This window comes from Perna viridis, chromosome 1, assembly GCF_037379345.1.
Source record: "Perna viridis isolate PV_CMFRI_1.1 ecotype Kerala chromosome 1, ASM3737934v1, whole genome shotgun sequence".
Classification (NCBI taxonomy): domain Eukaryota; kingdom Metazoa; phylum Mollusca; class Bivalvia; order Mytilida; family Mytilidae; genus Perna; species Perna viridis.
Genome location: NC_142445.1, coordinates 38751666 through 38778411, shown reverse-complemented (window position 1 = coordinate 38778411; position 26746 = coordinate 38751666). Strand labels below are relative to the sequence as shown.

Below are 26746 nucleotides of genomic sequence, written 5' to 3'. Positions count from 1 at the left end.
AATAAATATATAAAATATCACCAGGATGCGAACAACGGCAACACCGATAGTGAAAGGTGTAAAAAGCATGGCTGTTCGTTCATGCAGACAAGAGTTGTCCCTAGCGATTAGTGAATGGGAGCTTGAAGAGTTTTTCAATGTCTCGGTCGCTTTCCGTTATAGCTTATAAAGCATTGAATCGTACATGATTTTATCTTTAAAAATTCTTTCTATACATACTTCAGATTTAGAACAGCGCTGAGTATGTAAACATTACGTTAATAGTTTCATATGACTAACTTATTTTCTGTAAATAATTGTCGAAATAAGAGAACTCCGTTACATGAATGTAATATACATCGGCATTTCTTCCTAGTATTGTCTGCGCCTTTATATAGACTTTTCAAATGTAATTTCCAAATACTTGTCGGAGTCACGCGAACTTAATTTCTCACAGATTAGCTTCAGGAACAGGGCGAAATTAAGGGCATCCATTAAAGGTTCTATGGTGGCCGTCGTAAACATGTCAATACAAATGGGGTGTTCATCTAGATTACGACTGAAGACAGATTTAGTCGTCAAATTTGTTTTCCGTACTAAACTAGAGATAATATATGAGCATATTTGTTGTGTTTTCTAGAAATGCAGAAGACACTTACTACCGATTTACCTGGATTTCCGGTTGTTCTGTATTGTATTTTTGTTGTTTTTGTTTGTTTACATTACGTTATGTTTTTTTTTGTTAGTTTTAAGGTTTTGTTTTGTGTTTTTTTTTTTCTTTTTTTTTTCTTTATTTATTTTTTTTTTGTATCGTGATCTTATCGGGTTTAATTTTTACCGTTTGTTGTTTAGTCTTTGTTTTTTTTTCCTTTGCTTCATCCTCGCTCTTGGATAATGATGATCGCTATTGTGTCGTTCATGAAAAAAACGGCACCATTGTATCATGCTATTGTTCCATGTGGTACATGTGTTTAGTTCACTTATGAGCCATGCATCCATCCATATTTTTTGTACATTTTTAAAGCTAAGTATATTGCTGAATAAGAAACCCGTATATTTTTGCCTACAAAAGGTGTGTGAAAATATCTAATAAAGGATATGAAGCACACGCCGTTTATGGTAAGTTAAAATTACAAAGCGTATACAATTTGTATATCTATTTAACCAGTTACTTTCGCAAGATTCGAATCAGATATAACAAGCATGTAAACAAACACGTGTCCGAAAAGTAAAAAAAAAGATCGTAGTTTTACTTCTCATGTTTATCATAACAAGAATCTTGAATAAATCGAACAGACCCAGTTCACTCACAGAAGCAAGAGTCCTCAGGTGAGCATAGCATACCACTCGCACACATTATTCGGACGCCGACCAGACGTTACTTATTCTTCAACAGCTGCGGGCTTGGGATAAAACAGTGTCTATAACATCTCATTTGTCTTGGGAATACAAAAAAAAACTTAGGATATTGCATATTTATACTTAATTTGATGAAAATTATTATACATTTACGGCATATTAATCAAAAATTTTACTGATATCAGTATATAGTAGATTAGTTGTTGTTCATTACCTATAAATTAAATACAATTTTATGGACCAACTTAATTGGCCTCGTATAACCATTTTTTAAATCTTGTTTATCTGAAAAGATATGTCCAATAATTTAACCAGGTCGGTGACACCATAACATGTTTTTACCCACTCAAAATAAACTTTATGCTGAACAAAATAATCTTCCCTAACTTCACATACCAGAAGAAGAAAGGGTCAGAGTTGTTTCGTGATCATTGCTGTTCAGTTTAGATTACTATGGATTTTGCTTCTTAATAGAATACTAAAATTACGCTAATTTAGGAATCCTGTGGCATACTTTAAGTAGCGGTTTTTAATCTGTAATCTTTTGGAGCCACATAATGGATATTGACATGCAATATAAACTAACATTGCTAATGAATGTCATAAAGTTTTGGTAATAATTTCCTGACAAACAAATGACGAGACAGCAAGTCAACGTTTTGTATTAACCGATTTATCTTTATTATAAGTTTATTTTTAAACAAGTTACAATATCGTGATCTTTGTAGGAATAAAATGAAATGCTTACTATTACATTATACTCGGAACATACTTCCCAATGCAATGATATAGACCATTTATGCACTTCCGATAAAGTTATGGTTTCTGAAATCCATCTGTATATTTTTTCTAGATACACATACAGGGTAGAGAAAACATAATTCGAAACTGATTTGTGTAACGTGTCATAGTTTCCTTTCCTCTTTCGTCTACCCTGGACTTGACTTTTTATATGCAACTCTGCGGGTGTTTCTAGAAAAGCAGAAGACGCCTACCCTACCAGTGCACCTGGCCCATGCGCCCAGTTTTAGTGGAGTCCGAGTTCCTCATTTACTTTTGTAAATTTGTATGTTTAATAAACTATTATTACATTCTTCAGATTTTCGCTAGAATCGTGGTTCCATTGATTACCCTCCGAATATGATTTAAAAAAATTTATAAATCAAATATACTTGTAACATTGATTAGGACACATAACTGAAATAATGGTTGTCATAACATTAAAAAAGGGAATTATATTGACAAATTTTGCAGTGTATTCAATCATCACAATAATCTAAATGTAAATAAGGAATCAAACAATAAAAAAACACTGAACTTTACTAAACAAATAAAGTAATAAAGAATAAACACGGATTACTCTGTTTTATAAATTTATATTGAGAACACACGTATTTTGAATTGTTCAACGATTTCATTAATACAATGTAGATATGTTCCTAGATATGTTGACATACAATTACATTTGTATGAAAGTTGAAAACATTTTTTTAACCTGAGTATAGGTATCTGCATATTGGGAAAGAACTTTAATTCGTATAGAGAAAAAATATTCGTGGGTTTCGAATTTTTGAAAGTTCGTCGATTTCTTTTCGACCCCGACGTATACAGATATTTATAGATTTTTATGGTTTGATTCTTCAAACTAATTTAACGAAGGCTGATAGTCCACGAACAGTGATTCTGTCATACTAGGATTAAACAATGTGTTTCCAGAATTTATCAATGTGTAAAATAAGACCATTCAGTCGAACTTTTGTGTCAAGTTTGTGAGTGAATGGTCCGATTTTACACCGTAAATTCTGGGAAAATAGTGTTAAATCCATATAATTCCTTTACCAAACTATCTTAAATATATGAATAGTTTTTTTCTTGAAGGGTTTCATTCAGTGAGATCAAGGAGTGTAACAAAAAGTCCCTGGTGAAATTGACACCCGAAATTGATATTGCAAATGGAGACATTCAACGGACAACGTGACATGGTTGTCAATTTCAGTATTCAAAGTATTTACGGGCAACTGGTAACTGTACTCATTCAAAAATTATTGTTTTGAATACAATGCCGTAAATGAATGGAATAAAGCAGTAGATAATACCGTTTAAAGCCTCTAAACGGCTCTATCTTTTGCCGGAGCGATGGTAGTCATGTTGTTTAGGATATTTACATCGAATAGACCCTTTTGTGGTAAGTTGGTGAGCATGCTCAATATACACTTCCGCGGGGTAGAGCTTGGGTAGAACAAAATAATTTTCCTCGCGGAAGTGTATATTGAACATGCTCTACGCATGCTCATCGACTACCCCAACGTTAGCACAAAAGGGTCTATTTACACCGTTGTACATACTGTCATCGCTGAGGTCGATAAAGGTGAACAACCAATCATGATGCACGGAAAAAGCATATGCTAATAAGATTGGAAATACAGTACATTATAATTAAGAATAACCAGTGTTGTTCAAATATCTTATAAACAATGATCTTCTATAATAGCCTCTGTGTTTTATAGACGTTGGACCTATTTTTTTTTCTAATTACTTTGCAATGTATATGTACCCTATGTGCACGCTCTTACCTTCGCATCGATCAAACATCAACATAATTAATAACCAAACACGTTTTCTTGCATTTGCAGTTTAAAAAAAAAGTTTATAGTCTATAAGCTCAACGCGAACGACATTTGTTTATACTGTTGAATAATGCTTAACTGTTTAAAACTATGCCATTATCTTGCTTGAGATCGCTTTCAAGATCTGGACACATTGGCGACGATGGATAGATGCTATCATCATTGCACGTCTGTCAATAAGTTCAAATTTACAAATGAATTGTGTCAATGCCAATGTGGAAAGCTCGTATTTATTTTTTATTTCAATTATTTGTATTATAGCATTACCCCAGCCCGATGGCTAAGCATGTGCATTAATGGGTCATAAAAAGACGTAAGATAAATGCTGCTGATTAAAAAAAAGACTTGCTCACGTCGAATGAATTCTGCACAACCATAGCCTTTGCTAGATTGTTAATTTTTTAAACCACACAAAAGCTAGAGGCACACGACGCATGAACGCTTTGAAATGTAATTGAATAATAGTTTATTCAATAATTCAAGTATTCGGTGTAAATAGGGGTAAAATCTGCAACTTAAGAAGATTTGAGAATAATAAGAATCAAAACTACAATCTGGCTGCTGTAATTTACACCATCTAAGCTTCTCCTAAATCGGTAAGAAAAATAAATTTCAGCACAATTTTCATACCATAATACTTTTTGCCTTGCTTTGCACAGCATTTAATTCAATTAACGCCCCCACCCCCAAACTCAAATCCTGGATCCGCCCCTGCCCATCGTCACAACCCACAATGTGAAGTAGTTTCAAAATATTTGAAAAAGTCGAACAGTAAAATGAAAGTGAAAGATAAAACGGAGACGAAAGGATCACGGCAAAAAAATTCCAAGAATGTGTGGATGGCCATTAGATGACCTCGTAAAGTTCAAAGATGATTAAAACATGTCAAGAACAATTTTTTTGAAAATAAAACTAACTTTGATCAAAGGATGTATTTTTGAGAAAAAAGAAAGATTTATAAATTGAAAAACAAATCTGTAAATGGAATTTTCTGTAAACGCATTTAAGAACAGTATTGATGTTTCAGACCGCAGGGTCTCGAAGGAAATCGGTTTTATCACTGGATGATGAGCCTCATTTTACATTGTAATCAATAATCCAATTAGCATTTATTCTCTGTCCCATTTGTTATATAGCTGTCTGGGGTGGGTTCGATAAAACACCAGAAGATTCTTCCGAAATTCCGCCGTATGAAATCAAAAAATCAATACGGAACGATTGGGAAAATGTCAGTTATGAATTCAACGAGGCCCTTAGAAGGTTAATTAAAGATCAGAATCTAGCCTGATTTAACATGCAGATCAATATTCTTCCACAGAACGAATAAATCAAGGCAAAAAATCTTGAAAATGAATGAAGGCACTCTTGTATCCATATTTAATCTTAACAAAACAAGAAACAGTTTAAAATTTGTATTTTTATCATTTCGAAATTCAAAATCAATTGACAGAAGTGAGTTACAAATGCAGGAAAACTCCTCGCTATGATTTACAAACATGAAAGTACATTGTACATTGAAACACCCGTGTCTAGTCGTACGGAAGAACTTATTGGCAGACAAGAACTTCTCGTTAAGATCTTGGAGCATTTACAAAGTTGTAAAACATCTGGATACATTTCGTCATATATTTTGAAAACACACGATAAAGATAACAGTTTATCTTGTCCAAGTGTTAGCATTATTATTTACCAGACTGAAATCGTATTTTTGTTTCATTTCATTTCGTTGTTTGTTTGTTTGTTTGTTTATTTAATTGTAATGACTGTCTCACTTTGTTGGTTGGTTGGTTTCATGATTGTTTATTTTTTACTTCGATTTTTTTTTCAAATCAAAACTGACATGTATACCTAACTCTGATACACAACTTATTGGAAAAAATGGATGGAGAGAATGAAATTAAAGAAGAAAGTTAGCGCAAAAAATAGACACTTCTGACTCAAACTAGTGTATACTTTGTAGGGTACAAGTGTTCTGCCTTTTTTTTAGATTCTGACCTTAGTTTCTCGAGTCATGATGATCGAAAAGGGAGGAGAAAGATTATGACGATAGGAGAAACTTGTCATCATGGTCGTTGGATATGGTCGATACGCGTTTTTTCGTTTTTTTTTTTTTTTTTTTGTTTTTTTTTTGGGGGGGTGACAAAAAGGCTTTGAAGTTATATTTCTTAAAATAATCAGCTTCGAATTAAAATGGGGAAACAATAAGAAGCCCACAGTTAGTAGATTAAAGTTATACGGTTATAAAAATGTTTAATGGGTTTGCAAACAAGCGACCAAAATATCCTGTAACCGGATCTTTGGCGATTATTTTTGAATTAGAATTTTATGTGTAAAGAACGGGATAGACATGTGGATTCTCCTCCAGAAATAAGTGGATTTAATTTCATGGGCATTTTTACTCACCGGCTTCGAATGAGAAAACCTCTACAATAAAGCATTTCCATGCTAAAACCATCGAAGAGATTTTTATAGGTGTCTGCACGATGATAAAGAATTCAAGACGTATGGGAAACTCTCATAGGATTGAACCATGCTTTTAAATAGGTTTAAATGTTGTTTTTTTTTCTGTTGCCGTGACAAATATAACAAAGCAAACGAAAATGTTTTATTCTACATATGAACAATACTTGAAATACAAAAGGTCAATCTTGAAAGTCCTGTTATCGACGCATCTTGAGTCTAAGAATAATAGAAAAAAAAGACCAACGTGAACTTCCTGTTGATCGAACAACCAAGCAACAGAAACTATTCAATGATTGAAGAATCAATTTCTGACACAAAAGTGCATTTAAAAAAATAAAGATTCTTTTTAAAGATTAGGATCACACCATTGACAGTCATCGACTGTCAATCAGTGCAAGAGATTTTTATTGATTCAAACACTGTTCGGAACCAGAATTCAATGTTATGCAAAAAGCATGACTCATCTCTATCGTAAAGAATCTGTCCCACAATGACGTGCAATTGACATGCAATAGGCAGAAACCATTCTCTTTCATCTAAAGGAATGTGACTCATATTATTGTTTTATTTGAACTACAATGACTCATCTTAAAATTAAACATATAAATTATGCAAAACCGGTGGAAAAAATAAGGTTTCTTTTGCATGCGAGTTAACTTTAGTTTGATCATAGCATATTGGATGATTTTAGAAGAAAATGGTGAATTAGGCCACAATCCCGGAAAGAGATCAAGAAATAAAAAACAATAAGATTAATTATGCATACAATCGCTAATGTTTTATGGTTCTCTTGTAATTAACCAAATATTGATTAACAAAAAATATAAATGCAAGATAACGATGGTAATAGATAACAGATACTTGTCATTTCATCTTGCAGCTGAAAGTGATAAAAATTATGGATGTTATAGTGCCAAGGAGACAGATCTACATGCCGATTTCTCATCAAACCCTTTGCTTTTCATCTTTTTTGACGCAACACCGGCAACTTTTCTGGCAGCTTGCCCTAAATCAATATTACAAATATCATCTCAAATTGTTTGGTAGAACAGTACTGAAGTAATATGACAGACAATTTTCAATTTCTGTCTATCTTGCAATTATAAGATATAAGTGATATTTTCAACCAAATTGGAATTCTCCTGGTTCAATTGTTTGGATGACTGTAAAAAGTTGACGTGACTGATATGAAGAAATTTGTCGTAAAATCGAGGCAGTTCGGACGTATTCAATACATCGCTTCATTTCTATACATGGAAAATCTGATTTGATTATATCTTGTACATCTCATAGACGTTTTACTTAATGGTCCTTTCAGTTCGGCTCAAATAGATCAAAACTGATTTATCATGGATGTTGGAAGTAATAGCATCGTTCCGAATTTTAATTCCAAGCAATTTACTTGTCCCGTTTCAGATGATCATTCTTGTTAACAAATTTCGTATTTTTCTTTCTACATTTAATTGTGCCACATCGAGAAACTTTTTTTTATAGATTGTCGACTAGTTTTCACCTCGCCATCTTAGAAATAAGCGGACAATAGTATAAAATAAGTATCTTTATTAGGCAAGAGAAAACAAATACTCACGCTATTTAGTTTCAGAAACTTAGAGTTCTGTTGAAGTTAATTCTGTCTCAAGTATCGCTAAATTATACTATAACAGTTATACAACAAACACATAAGACCTCTATGTTTCCGATTTTCGTGTTCATTTTTTTTTTTCATGAAAATTTTCAGCTTCATATATATCAATGACGGGCTATTTATTTAAAAGTACGGGATTCGTACATTTCAGCGTTTTTATACACGAATTTTGAAACTAAAGAAGACATGTCCTCTTGTGATACCAAATTGATGTCACTGGATCGAATGAAATTTCAAGATGAATTCAGTTACCACTTGCTTAATTCGGTGTCTAGTACTATCCACCATATAAAGATTAATTATTTTGTACAAATTTTCATCTTCAAAAACAATAATTGGAACAAAATCAATGTAAAGCATTTTAATCTGAATACTTTAAAAATATCGGATATTAAAAATGTCAGTCCGTATGTTTTTTCTATAATTTCCTGTGGTTAATCTACCTTTTCTTGCATGTCATGCTCCGACCGGAAGTAACCTTTCTTGCAAAAGCAGTCAGCTAGCTTCAGCGCTTTGTTTTCTGTATTGATCTAAAGAGACAGAGATTCAGCAAAAGTTCTACGAAATTGATTAGGAGATTTATTGATTCGAAAAGTAATTAAAGAAGGCTAATTTGCCGAGTAGTTAGATATTAAACGACTTCATTCCTGCAAAGGAAATACCCACGTTTAAAAGTAACAATTAAGTTTTTTCGAAAGTCTGTATTGTTAGAAAACTCAGAGGACACATCATCGGTGCATGTGCTCTTGTCTGAGTGAGAGCAGGTGGACTTAGGTAGTTTAGCTTCAGATTTTCTTGAGCTGTACGGGATGTTTCTGTGAGTGTGTCTTTCAAGAAATTACTTTTAGCGTATACTGCGGCCTGAAAAAGCAAGGAATGTCTTTTTGCGGAACGTAATTCAATTATCTTAACTGTACCTCTTATCATAGAAATTTGTAAAAATAACAATTAACCTGTTGATATTCCCAAGAAGTTCGTTTCTGCTTTCGTTTATTTCCTTTTTATTTCTTCACAGAACCCATTTAACGCTTAATAAGGTAATAATATCTTCGCCTCCGTGGTTGTCGGAGCTCTTTAATTATACTTTATCGTCTCCTTCAAAAACATTTCTGGGGAAAATCAGAATTTTTTTTAAGGTTCGATTGATTATTTTAACATTTATCTTTCCCACGTTAAAACATTTTCTGTGTTATAAAATACGCTCGATATGCGTTTAGGTACATGGCTGAATAGATTTAAATGCAATATCCGAATTTTTATTTGCGCCATTTATGCTGATGTAATGCGCGAACCACATCGAATTCCAAATTCTATGGGGGAAATCGAATATAGTAGATAATTTCAGAATTCACCGAAAGGTCTGCAACAAGTGTAAATGCCTTTATGTTAGCTCTGAAAGGACCCGACAAAGAAAGTTATAAAATCTACGGTAACAGAATAGTGACACTCTTCAAAATCTAAACTATAATGTAATATAACGGCACCAAAACTAATGAAATACAAATTATGTTTGAAATTCTATAAGTTATAGCTTTGTTTGACGAAATGCCATTGAATAAAATGTTGCTTTATTTTTGGTGAATCCTATGTGTGACGTTTCACCAGCATGCTTCGAATCGTGTAAAATTGAGAACTGAATATCGGCATTATATACATGCGTTCCTAACTGAATATGAATATCAGAAGGAGATAATTCACGAGTGTAAAAAAGAAACGACCAAATTTACTTTTACTTCTTATTCAGCCTCAATTACAGACTGCATGACCAGTCTTACGTCGTCCTTTTGAGATAAAAGTTCTATAGATATGCATTTGAAATCGTCAATTCACAAGAGTTTTCGTTCTTGATTTGGCTGATTTTATTTTAAAAGTGGGAAGTCAGGGGCGTAGCTGCCTATACGCAAATACGCAGTTGCGTACTTTCGGAAAAAGTAACAAAATAAACACACATTTTAAAGATGAAATAAAGGTTATTCATCACATATGCATACCATGAACGTAGTATAGGCTCTGAAAAACTGGCTCCAAAATCGTTAAAATTCAGGAGTTTCCCTCAGGGTTTTGCCTTGCCGGACTCACTGGGGGCCTTGAGGGACCCCACCCCCCCCATCCCCCCAAGACCCCTCGCCGTAATTTTGCGTACAACTAAAACAGGCCTAGCTACGCCCCTGGAAGTAAATGTATGCTTTTCTAAAAAAAAAATATATAGAATTGATTTAATATAAAGAAAGGACTCACTAACAAACAGCATATGTAGTGAAAAAAACATTTTATTCACTATGTCATTTCTACCAGATAATTGATAGTGTCTGAATTATTTATGGACTGGTACTTTAATCAACAGCAACGCACGATTCTCTAAGGATTGACTTCTTCCTGACAATACTAAAAAAAAAGTTCTTATATTTGATGTAAAAAAATATTACAAACAGTCAAATATTGACTTGTCTTTAGTAGTCCCACGGGAAAATAACAACGTGAATTGCAAATATGTCACTAGTTCAGTTTTCTTAGTTAATCTAAGATGACACGATCTTCGTCTATAAATGGTGGATCAATTCATTTTTACAACTCTATAACAGGCTGTTGAAACTAGTTTGTTACGTATACCACAGCAAGCCAACTAATACAAAGTCATTAAACATGATAGCGCCAAACACACAATTTTACGCCCATTGTTTTATCTGATTATTTTTAACATTTCACTTGATATTGTTTACTATCATGATGACAACTGCCTTTTTCCTATCAGTTACAATTTGTTTCATAATTGGTATATTTTCCCATTTTATTTAAACTTACGTGAAATTTAAACCAAGCACGAGAAATTAGATGTGTGGACACGATGCACTGGATGTGAATGGGGGAAAACACGTGGAAGTATATGCCAAGCATGTTCACCGCAGTTATCACGAAATTGTCTATTGTTTATAAGGACAATCTCTTGTGCAGACGGTATATTCGCTATTTCTAAGCTTTACACATTTGCCATGCACAGCTCTAAACTCCACCCCTTTATGCAAATTAGTATGTTACAGCAGAAACAGCTTCGCGGACTTGCTTATGAGGTGCTCCTGCCTTGTGATTTTTTCATATCACCTTTAAGTTAGCGGAGTGATGTGCAGTAAATCACGAAGTGGTTATAGGTCTATATGATGACTTCTTATATAAATCTCCTCCGCAGTCGTATAGCCACTTCTCGACCTTGGAATTGATCACCTTTTGGGTCTTTTCTCATATATAGTATACTGATACATGTATATTAGATATACGTTTTAATTCAAGTAAGAGATAGATTACATATACCAAGATCTCTACAAGGTTTCATCATAATTTGTCCTTATCAAGTAACATCGTCTGCCCTTTCCTTTCTAAATGACAAAATAAAGTAATTTATCACGATCGTTCATCTTGTTCGCTGCAGATTCTTACAGGCAATTTACAACTGAAAAGGCAAAATTCTAAAAAGTCATAATACCCCAATTTATCAAAATGCTGGACAATTAAGTTACATTCAATTACAAGGTTCGGAACGCCAGAAAACTTCGGAACATGGCTATAATTCGTCTTCATATATCTGTCATAACTGCCAGTATTTTTAGGAAATAGATTACTTTATGCAAATCTTTTTATGGATTTTCTGTTGAAGAGAGTTTTCTAGAAAGTATTGCCGTTTTAATATAAGGAATAAAAGTTCGTCTGCTGTAAATGGAAGTGATGTTCATATCTATAATGGCTTATTCCGATCCAGTTATCTGGGAAAGCTTTTAAGAATTCTAGAAATTTGTAAAACTGACAATAAATCAACTGTGTGCTTTTATTTGTTTAAAGACATTCTGAATGGAAAGTAAATTGATGGTTGTGCAAGAAACTTACTCTATAGTCTAATTTTAGAATTAGAACACTTACAATAATTAAGCATTAGCGTTAGAAGACCAAAGTCACTTATTTGAGTTTTTTTAGGTTTTGTTTGTTTGTTTGTTTGTTTGTTTTTGTTTTTTTTTCCTTTTTAATCGATACTTCGCGTACGTTATTATCTATTAAATACGCTCAAAATACCCTTCGGCAAGGGAAATTCTTTTGTTCTACCCAAGCCCTACCTCGGGGAAATGTTTATTGGGCATGCTCATAAACTTACCACGAAAGGGTCTATCCATGCACGGATAATAGCTCGATATCAAAGTTCATTGATCGACTTCCATGGCCTCTATGTGTTATCTGTGTTTTACAACAACAAACACATCCTCATATAGCAAGAATATTTTTCTTCCAGCACGAGAACATTCAATATTCCCCGTATTAATGCTTCTTGCTGTGTTAATAATTTGATAGCGACCTATTAAATTATATTGAATTCCAGTGATAAAGGACTTCCATTACATACATTTTACGCCGTCATAGCTTCGCATGAATTCAAATCGTTCGTTAGGTGCGAATTTCACAAATTTGTGGTGTTTCCATCAAGTCGTAAATCCATGTTTTAAAAAAATCCAGTTGTGCATGAAGCGAAGTTGGAATTAATGAAATATCATGGGATGAAATCAGATTTTTTGGTTATGTCTTTCGTAGATTTTATTGGTCCCAAAGGAAACTTAAAATAATTACAACGTATTTTTACCACAAGATAGAGTTTAACATTTAATATCTAATTTGATATTGGATAAAGCTATACGAGGCAAGGTGAAAATAACTGTTGCACATATTAAAAAAAATATCTTATTTATATAAAAAATAGATTTACCTTTTGCCAATAAAAATGTTCTTCATTTATTTCATTTTTATTATCTATTTTTTTTTTGTTGAGTTAGTTGCATTTAAAAAATCGTATGAATGTGTGTTCCTACAACGTCAAAACTCCTGATAATCGCACTTAATTACCAGTTTAGATTACAATGATTAATTAATGTTATATGTTTTAAAACAAAAAACAGCATGAGTTCTAAATCCTTTTGACTGGTGTTGTAAGAGTCCAATGCATTTTTTTTTTATTGATCTACAGTTTTTACGCCTGAGTGGCGCAAATTTGACAAAAATGGGGTTTTGATAAGAATTAGAAAAGCCATTTATCAAACATTTTCTTAAAGAACAATGTGTCCTGATTCTAACAGTGTACAACATTCACATCACAACATTTTTAATTGTTTGCTATAGTCATTTATAGTTAAGATTGATGTGTATTTTTTTGTTTTTGTTTTGTTTTTCAAAATGGCCAACGTCTGAAGATGCATATTAGAACGTCAACAAGCAAAACATGACACACAAAAAAAACAAATAAATAAATAAATAAAAAAACAGCGTAAGTTCTAAACCCTCTTTTGACTGAACCTTACACTCAATGATAGAAATTGAATTATTCCTGAAATTGAGTACCTCAATTTTCCCTAATATCGTGTATCAGATTAAATAAAAAGGAAATTCTGTCAAAAATTATACTGTAGAATTATTAAGAATCAAAATAAATCAACTTTATTACCATTCTGAATATGATTTGATGCAATAACACTCACAAAATTAATAGCGGTACGAAACAGATTAATTTTATCATCCCTCAAAAATAGCATCCTGCCGAAGATGATATTGTTCGTTACTTTGTTATGATTGAAAATTAGATTGAAACTTTCCACTTGCAGAGCTAGCAAACACAATTTTTGTTAAAACGATCTGTCATTCTGCTCTTCTCTGTGGTCATTAACTTCAGAATTATTTGTAACTATTCTTCCGGGATGACAAACTGCATTTAAGCTGTACTTAGCAACCTGTAACTGGCTGACTTGTTTGCTTTTCTGTTGCGCGTGCCAATTTTTTAAATAAATGCAGGGCTTGCGGTTAATAAGTAAGATAGAGTTTGGGACATAGGAGAAAACCGGCATTCTGTTAATTCCCAACAATTTAACGTTTTGAAATACAAACATGATGGGGAGAGAGCTCCACCAGTCCACCCACGATACTTTAAACTGATTTAATTTCCTATGTACGGCGGCCTTGAAGTGAACATCATCTGAAAGATTAGAGCTGAATACTTCTGCCACTCGCTATCATAAACAGTTATATGCCAACAACCATTTTATTAGCGAGGGATAGGGGCCGGGATGAAAAAAAAGTTATTCCAAAGTTTAGCGGATAAATTCTACTCTGCCATATACAATAAAAAAAAACTATGATTCAATGTTTCCCTGTTACTTAATAATGTATATTTTCAAATAAATTTGAACTCCGGCTGCTGCTGAAAAATTCAGCCCCATTCCCCTCGAGAAGAAAATGGTCTGTGCTTGAAGTATTCTTTTTTACTTTTTACGATGCTTTTCCTGCCCGGGTATGTAAATTACAAAAAAACTAGTCCTTGAGAGTAATGTAACAGAATAGATAAGGTTCATCGAGGAGTGGAAAACTATTTATCTACATTGTAATCAAACGACCGTGTAATTTCTGTCATAAAAGCATATAGATATATAGATTTTTATAACTGCTGAAAGCCTACCAGACTTAATAGGAGAAAGTTATATAAGGCTATGGTGAAATTTGACACGATTGTACAATGCTTTTAAGTGGATGCATCTCATAGCTTTTATCTCGTCCTACGAAATCATCCAATGTTTTATGGATTTTTGGCACGAACATAGAAAATAGAAAATTGTTTCAAATGGTAAAGCAATTACAGCTGTTTGAACTAGGCATAATAATAAATTCTTCTGCAAGCCGTGAAGGAGAGTGTTTACATGTAAATACAAATTGCAGCTCTAATGAAGAACTGTTTGTGTGTTTTGTCGCTTTCCAACTGAAAAATATGAAGATGAATATGATTACACAGTTCTAAAACTTGGCACATACTCAGTACCATTTTGAAATACACGTGAGAAAAGTTTGCCGTAGGCATTCAGGTAACATGTTCTTACTAAAAATATTATCAAACAAACTGGTGTTCGCAAAACAAAACAAACACAAACATAGCAACAAAACCTTAACCTAAACTACAAGCTGCTGTACACAACCAAAACTCCGTAGAATTTAACATCATACCAGATATGTCACCGACTTGTTCAAATTAGTTTTCCAAGTCTGAGGACTTCACCGATCTTTTAGCGTCATATGATACATACGTGTACCTTTCGTTCAGTTTCAAACCTAGTGGAACTGGCTCTCAAATGCAATTAATTGTGTATCGAATGTCTATCGCAACGCATAATGCAAAAGCTAATGTACTTGTTGGTCACGGATCGTCTGTGCTGACAACCACGTGTGAAATTTGGGAAAATTACAAATGGTAGGCTGGAACTCTTCTTTCTAACCCTGTTCTAAATTAATTGATCGGAACTACCTTTTAAAAATATTCGGATTCGCCCCTGCACTTAATTGTTCAATATTTCGGCCTATATAGTATAACACTTTAGTTTCGTTTGTTTAAGAATTTGATATACAATGTATTCTCTCTCAGTCTTATGAAACCGTATTCCATGTATTTTTATCTAATAGTGGAAGATTCATGGCAGAAACAAATACCTAGTGGATAAAAAAAATCGTGTGTTCGTCGTGCTTGCTGAATTACACATATGTGAGTACTTACCTATAGGTCTAGAAAAGTAAAGCTTGCATAATTATTTGTTTAAGAAACAGGGAGTAAAGTATGCTTGTCACTGTAAAATATTCATCAATTCTGCATTTTTCTGTTTTCTCAATTGATTAATTACGATGTTCTCCGTGAGACAAAAATTAAGAGAAGTAGGTTCTGTGACACCTTTTGTACAGATTGTAAACGAACGTGTTCTCCAGAGATAAATCCATATGACAATTCTTGTAGGCCAGGATGTCAGTCTTTGTATGAATCAGGCAGTAGATGAACCAACGAATTTGACAGTTTAATTTGACTTAGAATCAAGGAATATATCAAGTACAAGATTTTAAAAATTATTCTGGTGAAAAGATTTACAATTTCATTGAAATGATGCATGGCAAACAAACATATCAGGGCAAATGGCTCGGTCCAATACCTCGATTTTCTAACATTCAAAGAAAACTTTTCAAACATCTCAATTTGATTCCGAAATCAATTTGTGGATATTTCAAATAGAGAAGACTTCTCTTGCGAAAAAGTATATGCGTTAAATCGATTTTATTTGGCATACATGTTTCAGATTTTTTACTTTTGCTTTATTTTTACAAAGATTTTTTTTGTTAATGATCATAATAAAAGTTTCTGGTATAATGTAAAGAGCAAATGCAGTTTTTTTTAAACAATACAAAGAAAACACGGCCATAATGAAAATCGGCAGTGAAAACTGAAAATAATGCACAATTGAAAGTAAAGAAGGACAGAAGGCAATCCTTTACTAGAATTTTAAGCAATTAAGACAATGAAATCAAAGCGAGAAATAATCAACAGACAGCATGATGCATTAATAAAAAGGCAACTCGAACTCCATCAAAACTGAGGCAATTTAATAGGAACGTATTCATCTATTGCTTTTGATAAAAAAAAAATTGCAGAAAAAAAAACGACATTGTTTTTATGAAGTTTAAGCACATTATAAAAACTCGTGCAACATAGGAAGTTGTTGAATAACATACTAGCTTAGTAATGTTACCAAAGATGTACGGAAAGTTTACATTTCGAAATGAAGAACGAAAGCGTTGTCAGAGTTTAGAAACGTGTTTTCCACTTCCGTCAATCTCTCAGTATCTATGGTATATTTATCAACAACACCTGGAATCTTTTCTCCGGCGAGACTTAATCTATACAAACAGAGTGTGGCATTCAAGATTTTGAAAAAAAGCATCTCTTCAGACCAGCATTAAAGTGACACGATTTGTTCTCATGGAAATATTTGTTGTGTGCCATCACAATAAGAAAAAAAATGCAATAGGAAAATAAACCTTTAGATTGATAATAAAGATTTTTAATAACAAAAGGAAATGTTGTAAAGATAAAGCAGAAAACTGGATATTAATATCATTGTGAGGGAGGTAAAATCTGAAACAATCACTAATGAGACGGAAATACTGAAGAATAAATTGACTAAAAAGTAACCTTATGACGTCAAATAAAATTTACGTTTAAAAAAAAATAATAAGTTCGATTACCTCTGTAGCGACAAGAAAATTAATGAATAAAACTCAAAACAGATGGTGAAAAGCAAACAACAAATCGAAATAACCTGTGACAAAAATAATGATGTTGTAATATATTGTAGGCGATTCATTATCAACGAGATATATTTTTGTCATGAAAAAGGAGAGAAAAAGTTATAAATAGTATCAGTTGAAATGTAAAGAAAGAAAAGCTGAAAATACTTCAAATGGAATTAGAAAAACTTGTTTTAAAAATAACAATGTACATGAAAGATTGGTACAAATTAAAAAGAAAAGAGTTACAAAGAAAAAAAAACATGACAAAAGAAATTGCATTTAGGCTGGTAAGGGAACTATTTATATACAAATAAGGAAGAAACAAATAATAATAAAAAAACTAAAAAACTAAAAACCACCACCAAATATGAGAAAAACAATGAATAATTGGAACACTATATTCCATGATGTAGGCAGCATAAGATAGAACCGTTGGAATACGGTGATCAAGTTCAAATGTCATTCAAGTTAGATCATACAAAATAATTTTAGTATCATAAAGTTTCCTCATTTTATTAAGACAACTTAGACTAAACATACTGAACGATATAAGTATAACAAAACCGAACTTATTTTCGATATCATTTATCCTTAGTTTAATCGATTTTATATCGATTCTGTGGCGGAATTTTTACTATTTGGCAAGCTTTTAAAGCTTTTAAAAACTGCTTATAAATTTTCTTAAAAATTGAAAATTTACCTGACTGAATAGAATGCTCCGCGTAATAGGTATGATATACCCCCAATTATTTGATATATTAGGTATATTATTTTATTTTGTCAGTGTGTAATCGTATCCCCGTATTCACGGGAATGAAAAAAATATGAAATAAAGAAAAACTGTTACACCAAAAATCGACCCTGCATCTTGAAAAAAGTGCGCTTTTTAACCAGAAAATACGGTATATTAAGAGAGTCGACACCCTGTAATTGTGAAGTGACACGTGGCTTTCAAAGATAAAGGCAATATGCAGAAAGTAATCACAGAAAAAATCGTGTGAATACACCGGAGAAATGTCATAGGATGACCAATCGAGTCAATGAAGTCATTGGATCATTCTAAAAGTAACTGAAATATCAACATTGCCTTAAGTGTTACACAGATAACAAACATGCACAACCACTAAGTAATCCAAGACAATGTTCGCCAGTTTATTACCTGATTAGGGATTGGAATTTGTTAAAATTTTTAAAACATTGTAGGAAATTCAACAAAGAGTGTTTAGATGACAAAAAAATATTTGTCATGAAATGGTCTTAGAAAGAGTGTTCTTATAATTCGATGATAGCAAGTGTAATTGGTTTATTAAAATGTCATTGAATGATTGAAGATGAGATTCAAGGATAAAGCCAGTTAAGAGAACAACTCAGATGATTCATAGTAAAATTCGTTGCGGAAAGGCGATATTCATTTGCTACTTTGAACAAATTATGAAAAGCAAAGAATGAGGCGAGCTAGTAACGAGCCAGTGCACAATTTTATTCAAACAGGAAAATAAACGTTCTTCAAAAATAAGTGTCATGAAACTTGAATCAAATGTAACGTCATTCGACGAAATAAATGAAAAGTCAATCGATCACCCAATTAAAACACCAACATAATGTCATTGGATGACTCAAATGGAATGTCACTAGATGGTTCAAATGGAATGGCATTAGATGGTTCATATGGATTGTCATCAGATGGCTCAAATGGACTGTCATTAGATGGTTCAAATGAATTGTCATTAGATGGCTCAAATGGAATGTCACTAGATGGTTGAAATGGAATGTCACTAGATGGTTCATATGGAATGTCATTAGATGGTTCAAAAGAATTCAAAAGATATGTCATTGGATAAAAAAATGAAATAACATTGGATAACTCAAATGAATATGATGTTATACTAACACAAATGCCTAACCGTCGACGGTGCAAATAGACCGTATTAATAATGCAATGAAGACCGAAAGAGTGAATCATGAGAAAGGACACCTGGACTTTTAACATTTGCTTTGATTGGATTCTTCTTCTTAGATACAACTTTTAAATCGTACAATATAAGTTGTAAGTGTATTTATAGAATACTGATAGAAAAGATAAAAGGGTTCAGCTAATGATGAGACTGTAAGTGCATATTTGAAATAAAGTTACCAGTTTCCTCAGTACTTGAAAACTAAAATCGAAAGAGTTTGTTTCTAAAAAAAAGAACATCGGGTTTCCCATTGAATATTTTCTAAGCACAGAATATTCTTGAGTGCAAACAGTTCGACAATTTTCTTATGTGTGTACCGCTCCTAAAATTGACCTATCGTAGCTTAAACAGTGTTTAAGAACGAAGAAAAGTTTCCTTAAGGGTAACCATTAACTGTCAAGCGAGAAATAATTACGTAAACGCTTACTCATTATTTTTAATAGTTTCCTCAATGCAGAATTATGATATCCACTGTTCCGTAGTTTAATGGAAAAATATCTTCTATTTATCACGCTAGTTTTCAGACAATGAGTAAGTACTAAAAAATCCAGCGGGAGAAAAGTAGGGAAATCGATATCTATAGTATATTCGTGATCATAAAAGACGTGATTATCTAAACAATGTCTTCAAAATGTTTTTCAATGAACAGTCACTTATGGTTGAATCCGTCATAATGGAACTGTTACATTAAAACAAGACCAGTAATAAACTGATTTCTTTTAAATTGGACTGCCTTAAAATCGGAAAATTATCCATTTGGTATTGTCAAGTGTGTCAACATTTGGCTAGACTTTTTACTAAAAATACAAATCAAAGCCTTGAGAGAACAAATTCCAACATTACAATAAAAAATGACCCTATCAGCACATTAGAGCAAACTGAATAAATATAAGATAGAAATGGGATTTATTTTATCGGAGAAGTGTCTACCAAATACCGGTTTTAAAATTGGCACCTAATTAACATAAGCAAGACTTACATCAAACAAATTTATTTAAAATTTTATTTATAATCATCACATGTAAGAAAAGTACAAATATTGCATTACAACCAACTACATAATAACGTTACAACCAACAAAGCCAGTGCCGGCAATACTGCCTCGACGCTGGACAACCAACATTAGAGACTGGGTAAGGCCAAAGTTTAATTATTTTAAATTTTACAGACTAAGACTCTGACTATCCTCTGTAAAAATTCCAGTATTTTTTACTTTCCTTAAATGTTATTATGCAAGTTTGAATACAAGTATACTGCAATTAGAATCATATATGATTTTATTACCATTTGGAAAATAATATTTTGTTTTCAGATGTTAATCCATTGTAAGAGTAATCAAGGAATCACAATTTTAGCAGAAATCAAAAGAATGTAATCCATATCTGATCTATAAAATGAGTGTTCAAAATTTTCACTGCAGAAAAGACCCAAAAGACTGTAAAATTAAAAACAAAAAAACGATGGCCTTATCTATAGTAAATATTATAGATGCTAACCCAATCGTTGACTATGTTTATTCCAAATTGAACACAGGGACTAAACAAATGCAAAGCAATGTCAAAAGCACACAAAAAGCCAACCAACAAAAAAGTAAATTGTACATACAAACATGTGTTGTCAGTCACCATTTACTGGGATGTAGGGTTTTGTTGATTTTGAGGGATTTGTTACTTGTAAAATGAGTGATTTGAGAATCTTTTTGAAAGGTAATTCCAATTTCATGGAATTGAAATCCAAATAAAATTGTTTCAACTCACTAATGGATTAAATGAACTAAAATCTTCTTTATAATATTCCATAACAAATACAGATTGCAACAAATTAGACTAGACTGTTCAAAACTTGAGTACTAACAATTGAATAATATAAGTAAGCAATTACTATAATTAAATCAACCTTCTGATACATATTTCGAGTATATATATAGGCTAAATACCACTACTGCTAACTGTACTCCTAGCTTCATTAACAAGACATACAAGTAAATATTCATCAATATGAACTGTTTCAAGAAAATGTGGTTTTGAGCATGATGAAAAAAAAACATTCACGAGATCATTATGTAAATGGGACTATAAATGGTTTTGGTAAAGATTGGTTTTAACTTGACCGGCACATTATATTCATAATATGAGAAAGACTTCGGCAGAATTTGTGGTTGAATTTATTTCCTACATTTTTGCAAAAATATTCAAATTAATCCAAAATGTGGTAATTTGATGTGCGCTAAACTGGTTCCAACATAATGTTACATTATAAGGTCACCAGAACAAGATAAATACCATTTCATTTTAAAATATAATAAGTTAATGGAATACCTTTTTTTAAATATGTCATGGTGTTATAGAGAGAGGTAGATATGACAACAAAAGACTAGATATTCTGACAACACACATGATGTACAAGACTAATAGTACATATTGTATGATTAAAAATGAAGAGTAAAATGAAGATGCTCTTTTGAGGGCAAATGTGTGGATCCACATTACCACTTCTAATTTATTTTGATGCACAAAATATATTCTGCTACGTTTTATCCATTTTAAAACTTTAATATTCTTAACACAGGAAAGAATGAAATTTCAAATATTTAACTCAAAATTTCAGTGCTGAATGTCTGTTAAATCTTATTGTATGGAATGGGTGGAATTCTAATTACTTGGAAACATTTTCTTCTATCTTCAACTTAAAGATTTCAAACACCTTGCTGTATATATAACTGTTGTATGTTTATTGTAAAATTACATGTATTATAGTATTATACATGTATTATGTGTCATGAAAACTTGAGAAAATCTCACTACCATGAAGCAGAGCACTACACCTGTTTCAAGGTGGAAAAACACTTTCCTCCATTCGAATATTTGTACTTTAAATGAAGAAAAAAAATAAAAGCCCTTCAAAAGAGCAGCTACAACATGAAACAAAAACAACAAACAATGGAACAAGTAATGAAATCTTCAAAAAAGAGTCAAATTTCACAAACGTAAGTTGGAAAAAACTCTAACAATAGATTCTTAAATACAAATCTTAAAGGAAATAAGTAATGAAACTTAATTTGTCTACTGTGTGCACATATCTTGTGTAATACATAATAGGTGGGTTTTGTTAATAATATTCAAACAATCATAACTTTTGTCCTTCGTTCCTTACAATCTTAGTCATCAATAATTTGGCAGTTGGCACAAGCTTTCAAACCTATCCCTGACCATGATCAAAGCTTCTTACTGACCATGAAAAAAATCATTTCTTTAGAGTGCTTGGCACATGTACTTCCTGACCTTATCATCCCTTTCATAATTGTAAAAAATGTAAATATTGCTTTAATCATTAACAATAAGCAATTCAAAACTGGACATCACATAAAAATGTAAAAATGCCATATAAGTTTCCACAAATACAGAACTGTACGGGTAAAAATTGCATATATATTTTAAGTATAAAATTTTATATCATCCTCTTGTCTGATGATAAAGAAAAAATATAAGTGCAAGATGTTTAAAACAATGCCGTAACTGGCATTGTCAAACTGAAAATCCCAAGCCAGAGCAAAGGGGTGTAATGATCAGTCATGTTCTGCTTTCCATTGCAACAAACTCCCAAAAAAAACATATATCAAAGTTACACTACATCCCTTCTTTAAGATGGTAAATGCAAACAGACTGTTCTGATAATTGCTGTAAAAAGTCAAATAGTTAAAGTAGAACTCAGGAATACTGAATTTACTGACCAACATTAAAACTTGTATCCAAACACAAGCAGACAAGCAAACAACAGTTTAAAAAACATTTTTTCAGGAATATTTTACTTCCTTTTGATAAGTCATATTCCACCAAGGATCACTGAAAAGATTTATCTATCAAAAATCATACAAAACCTGATTTCAACTGTTCTACTTTAACTGTATGTACCTACACAGGTAATTGTAGAAGATTGAGTCAAAATAGAGAAATGGTTTCAATACAATCTTTATCAGTGACAAAAATGTTCCTTCTCACAGTAATAAGGAAACTATACATTCAATTTAACAAGAAATAGAACTATTGAATCATTACACCCCTCGCTCACTAGAAACATGCATCTTGAACTAGAATCCCCATAAAATGACAATAACCATGCACAGACAGAAAAAGAAAATGGCATTCTAATTATTTGAATTCTATCCCCTTTAAAATAAAATGTTTTCTTGACACTGACGAGACACAAAATTGATCCCATAAATCCATTCAAAATATATTTCATAATTTAATACTATATCTTTTGTTTTGTGAACATGCCCCTAGCTCTGTCAGGAATATGTACATCAAAAGGGGCAGATAAACAAAACCAGGATCCTCTCACAAAGAGCAATAACAATAACAGACCGTTTGTGAAAGGGGGTCCTGGGGAATGTCTAAATGATTTGCAATAATATGAGCAACTGGATGATAAATGCCCCCTGTAGACATCTGAACTGATGGATTGTATAAAAGAACTTCTTTTTTGAAATCAAACGTTTAAAAAAAAAAAAACCAATGATTTAGGTTTTTTCCATATTTGTAAAATCTCCAACATATACAGATACTGGTTTAACATTGATTCCTAGACACAACATCAATAAAATGTTTAAAAAATTTATACCTTTTCAACAACTTGGAAGATCAATTTGGCATCATATGCAGTAAATGGTTTTATCAAATCTCTAATTAAACCATGGAAAAACATCAGCAGATTTGGAATTAAATCATTTCTTTACTAAAAATAATGGTCTATTTTTTGTCCTAAAATTAGGCTTTAATCTCTCCAAACTTAAGGTTCACAGAAAATTATGAAAAGAAACAAATAAACTAAGAAGTAGAAAAAAAATAATGTGCCAACACATTCAGGAATACAATAATCCCAGACATAGAGGTGCTAGTGAAACTTAAAATTCTGGCGAACATATCCATATAAACAATAAAACATCACTCTTAAAAAATAAACAAATGCAAAACCAAAAGTCATGACTGCTTGAATTAAATAACAAAACCATCCACCAAACACACACAGAAATATTGCTATTTTTGTTTGATAATCTTCAACTGATCAAAATAACCAATGCAAAACAAGAATATTTTACTGGCAAAACCCAAATAAATAAATAAAAAAGAATATTTTACTGGCAAAACCTAAATAAATAAATAAAAAACAATGTGTGTTTGGTGAAAATAAAGGAATACACATATTGAAATAATAAAAACCAAACTTTTTTTTTGATCGAATATGGTAAATTGAAAATCAGCATTCGTGTGCAGCAGTGTAACGAAGAGCAAACAATTATAAGATAACTAAAGCAAAATATACCATGCAACAGACAAAAAAAAATCACCAATGAATTTCAGGCTTCACAATATAAAATTATTTCATTTTACACATAGAAATTGCCAGCTTATACTTACAGACAACAAAATATCTGCTTCAATTTGATTAAGATTGTGTCTTCTTGGAAAAAAATGTATTCTTCCATTGTTGTAACCTCAAGGTATCCAACAATCCTCCGTCAAATTGACCAAAGCATATTAAATATTACTTCATATGTGAATACTGTCAGTACTTTCATTCCTTCTCTTATAAATAGCTAACAGAAAAGTCAAATCATTTCAAAATTGTTCCAAGAATACACCATCAACTGTTCTCAACATAATTATAACACTTCATTGTCATATCATAATTAGACTATGTCTCAACAAGTCCATTCCTTAGCTTAACAATTTTTTTATTTTTACAATTTCTATAAATGCAAAATAAAACACAGGAAAGAAAAATAAACTGCTAATTGTATACTTCTAAAAGAAAAAATATATGTAATGGTAAACACTGGACCTAGGGTCCGATTCTATCTAATTAATGGGAACGTGGAGACAAACAATAAATAATAATATCTGAAAAATTGTACTTCACCACAGAAACATTTAATCATAAGGATAACAACAAAAATGAAATTCTTTCAATTATATATAACTTAATAACCATTCAATAATATCAACACCTAGGTTTTCTTTTAATAAATAAATAATAATAATTTCCAAGTATGTCATGAGTTGTCTCGAGGCATTAATGTTTTTGTTCTCTGAGCTCTCCATGTGCATGAGTTAATAACAAGGTTTGAGATTCTTTATCCGTGTAGGGAAAAAAATACTACACAAGGAATTCAGTTCATATACAAATATAAACCTTGGAAAAAAATGCCATGATCTTTTTAACAGAAAATTATTCCTAACTACAAGTAGACAAAACTAGATTTGTATATTGCATAAATCTGAGAATTTACACTAAATTTACTTAATCTCATTTTAATTTATGGTTTCATATAGAAGAAAAAAAAAAGACAAAAAGAACATTCTGTTCCAATAAAAATTTTTAAAATAAAACAAGTTAAAAGTAAAAATAAACCTTAAACTTACTGGATGTGATTAAAATATACATGTTAGTTAAGAATTGATTCTAAAAACACTGGATAAACTTATCTACTCTAAAAATTAACCCTCTAACTGAAGGAAAATTAAAAACAAAAAACAAAAAAAAAACTTTTTTAATCAAGTTCAAATGATGGATTTACTGATCCAATAAAAATCTAGGATTTCTAACAATAATTAAAAAAAATGAAGAAAAAAAAGTTATCTTTAGATTATTAGATGTTCTTCCATTTTGGAATATGCATCACTCATTGAAAATGGTTTGTAATAGAATCATATAGATTACAAACTGATGCGAAGTGAAGGCTTCTCCATCGTGCCAGATGAACAAGAAAAAATGGAGTAAAAAATTGTTTGGCAACTTCAGAAGTTCACTGGAAAAAATTGACCATGATTGTTTTAATAAAAATGTATGTATGCACTATCATGTGGAGATATTTTGTATGACTAGATCAATATACCTCAATCGACTCCAGCAATACATCTGGAATGACTGAGTGATAAATAATAGCACTATTTCACATCCTCTGTCTCTTAAATCTTACACTTGTTGGTTTTGAATGATACCTGAAGAACTCTGTTACCAAGAGCAAAGCCATTAAGACTTTGAATGGCCACAAGAGCTTCATCATAGTTTGTCATGGTTACAAATCCAAACCCTTTACATTTCTGTGTTTGGAAATCACGGATAACTTTCACATTCTGTACGGCTCCAAATGGACCAAACAGCTGCCACAATGTGCTATCTTCTGTCTCTGGTGCAAGATTATACACAAACAAACACCATCCTGCACCATTAATGGTATTACCACTTGAGGCAGTTGCTGCTGTAGGAATGATTGTATTGGCTCCAAGGAGAGATCCTGTATCCATTGGAGAAAACCTTGAATGAAAACAATTTTCTTTATTTGAGAAAGTTAGGACTAGTAATGCCCAATAAAATTCTACCCCTAATCCAAACTCCCAATTTTTTCAAAGTTGCCATTTATCAAGTTAAATGAAGGATTTAATACTGAGAAAAATAAAGGAACTATTAATCATTCGTAAAAGATTTCTTTTTCTAAATTCAGAGGATCAAGCTGTGCCAAGTGATATGATGCTACTACAACCTTTCATTCAAAATTATTCTACAATGATGGGAAGCACCACTTCAAAAACAGTAAA

At 32.0% G+C, this 26746-nt stretch overlaps 1 protein-coding gene across 7 annotated transcripts in view; it reads right to left on the bottom strand.

Moving 5' to 3' along the window:
* Positions 1–20123: 20123 nt before the first annotated feature.
* The window catches only part of LOC148628676 (ELAV-like protein 1), a 30393-nt gene continuing 23770 nt past the window's right edge, over positions 20124–26746 (bottom strand). For all 7 annotated transcript variants that reach the window (XM_088592384.1, XM_088592395.1, XM_088592376.1 and 4 more), the window contains exon 7: positions 20124–26465. In XM_088592384.1, the coding sequence (XP_088448510.1) occupies positions 26117–26465 (349 nt within the window). In that variant the 3' untranslated portion in view covers positions 20124–26116. The remainder of the gene's footprint in view (positions 26466–26746) is intronic.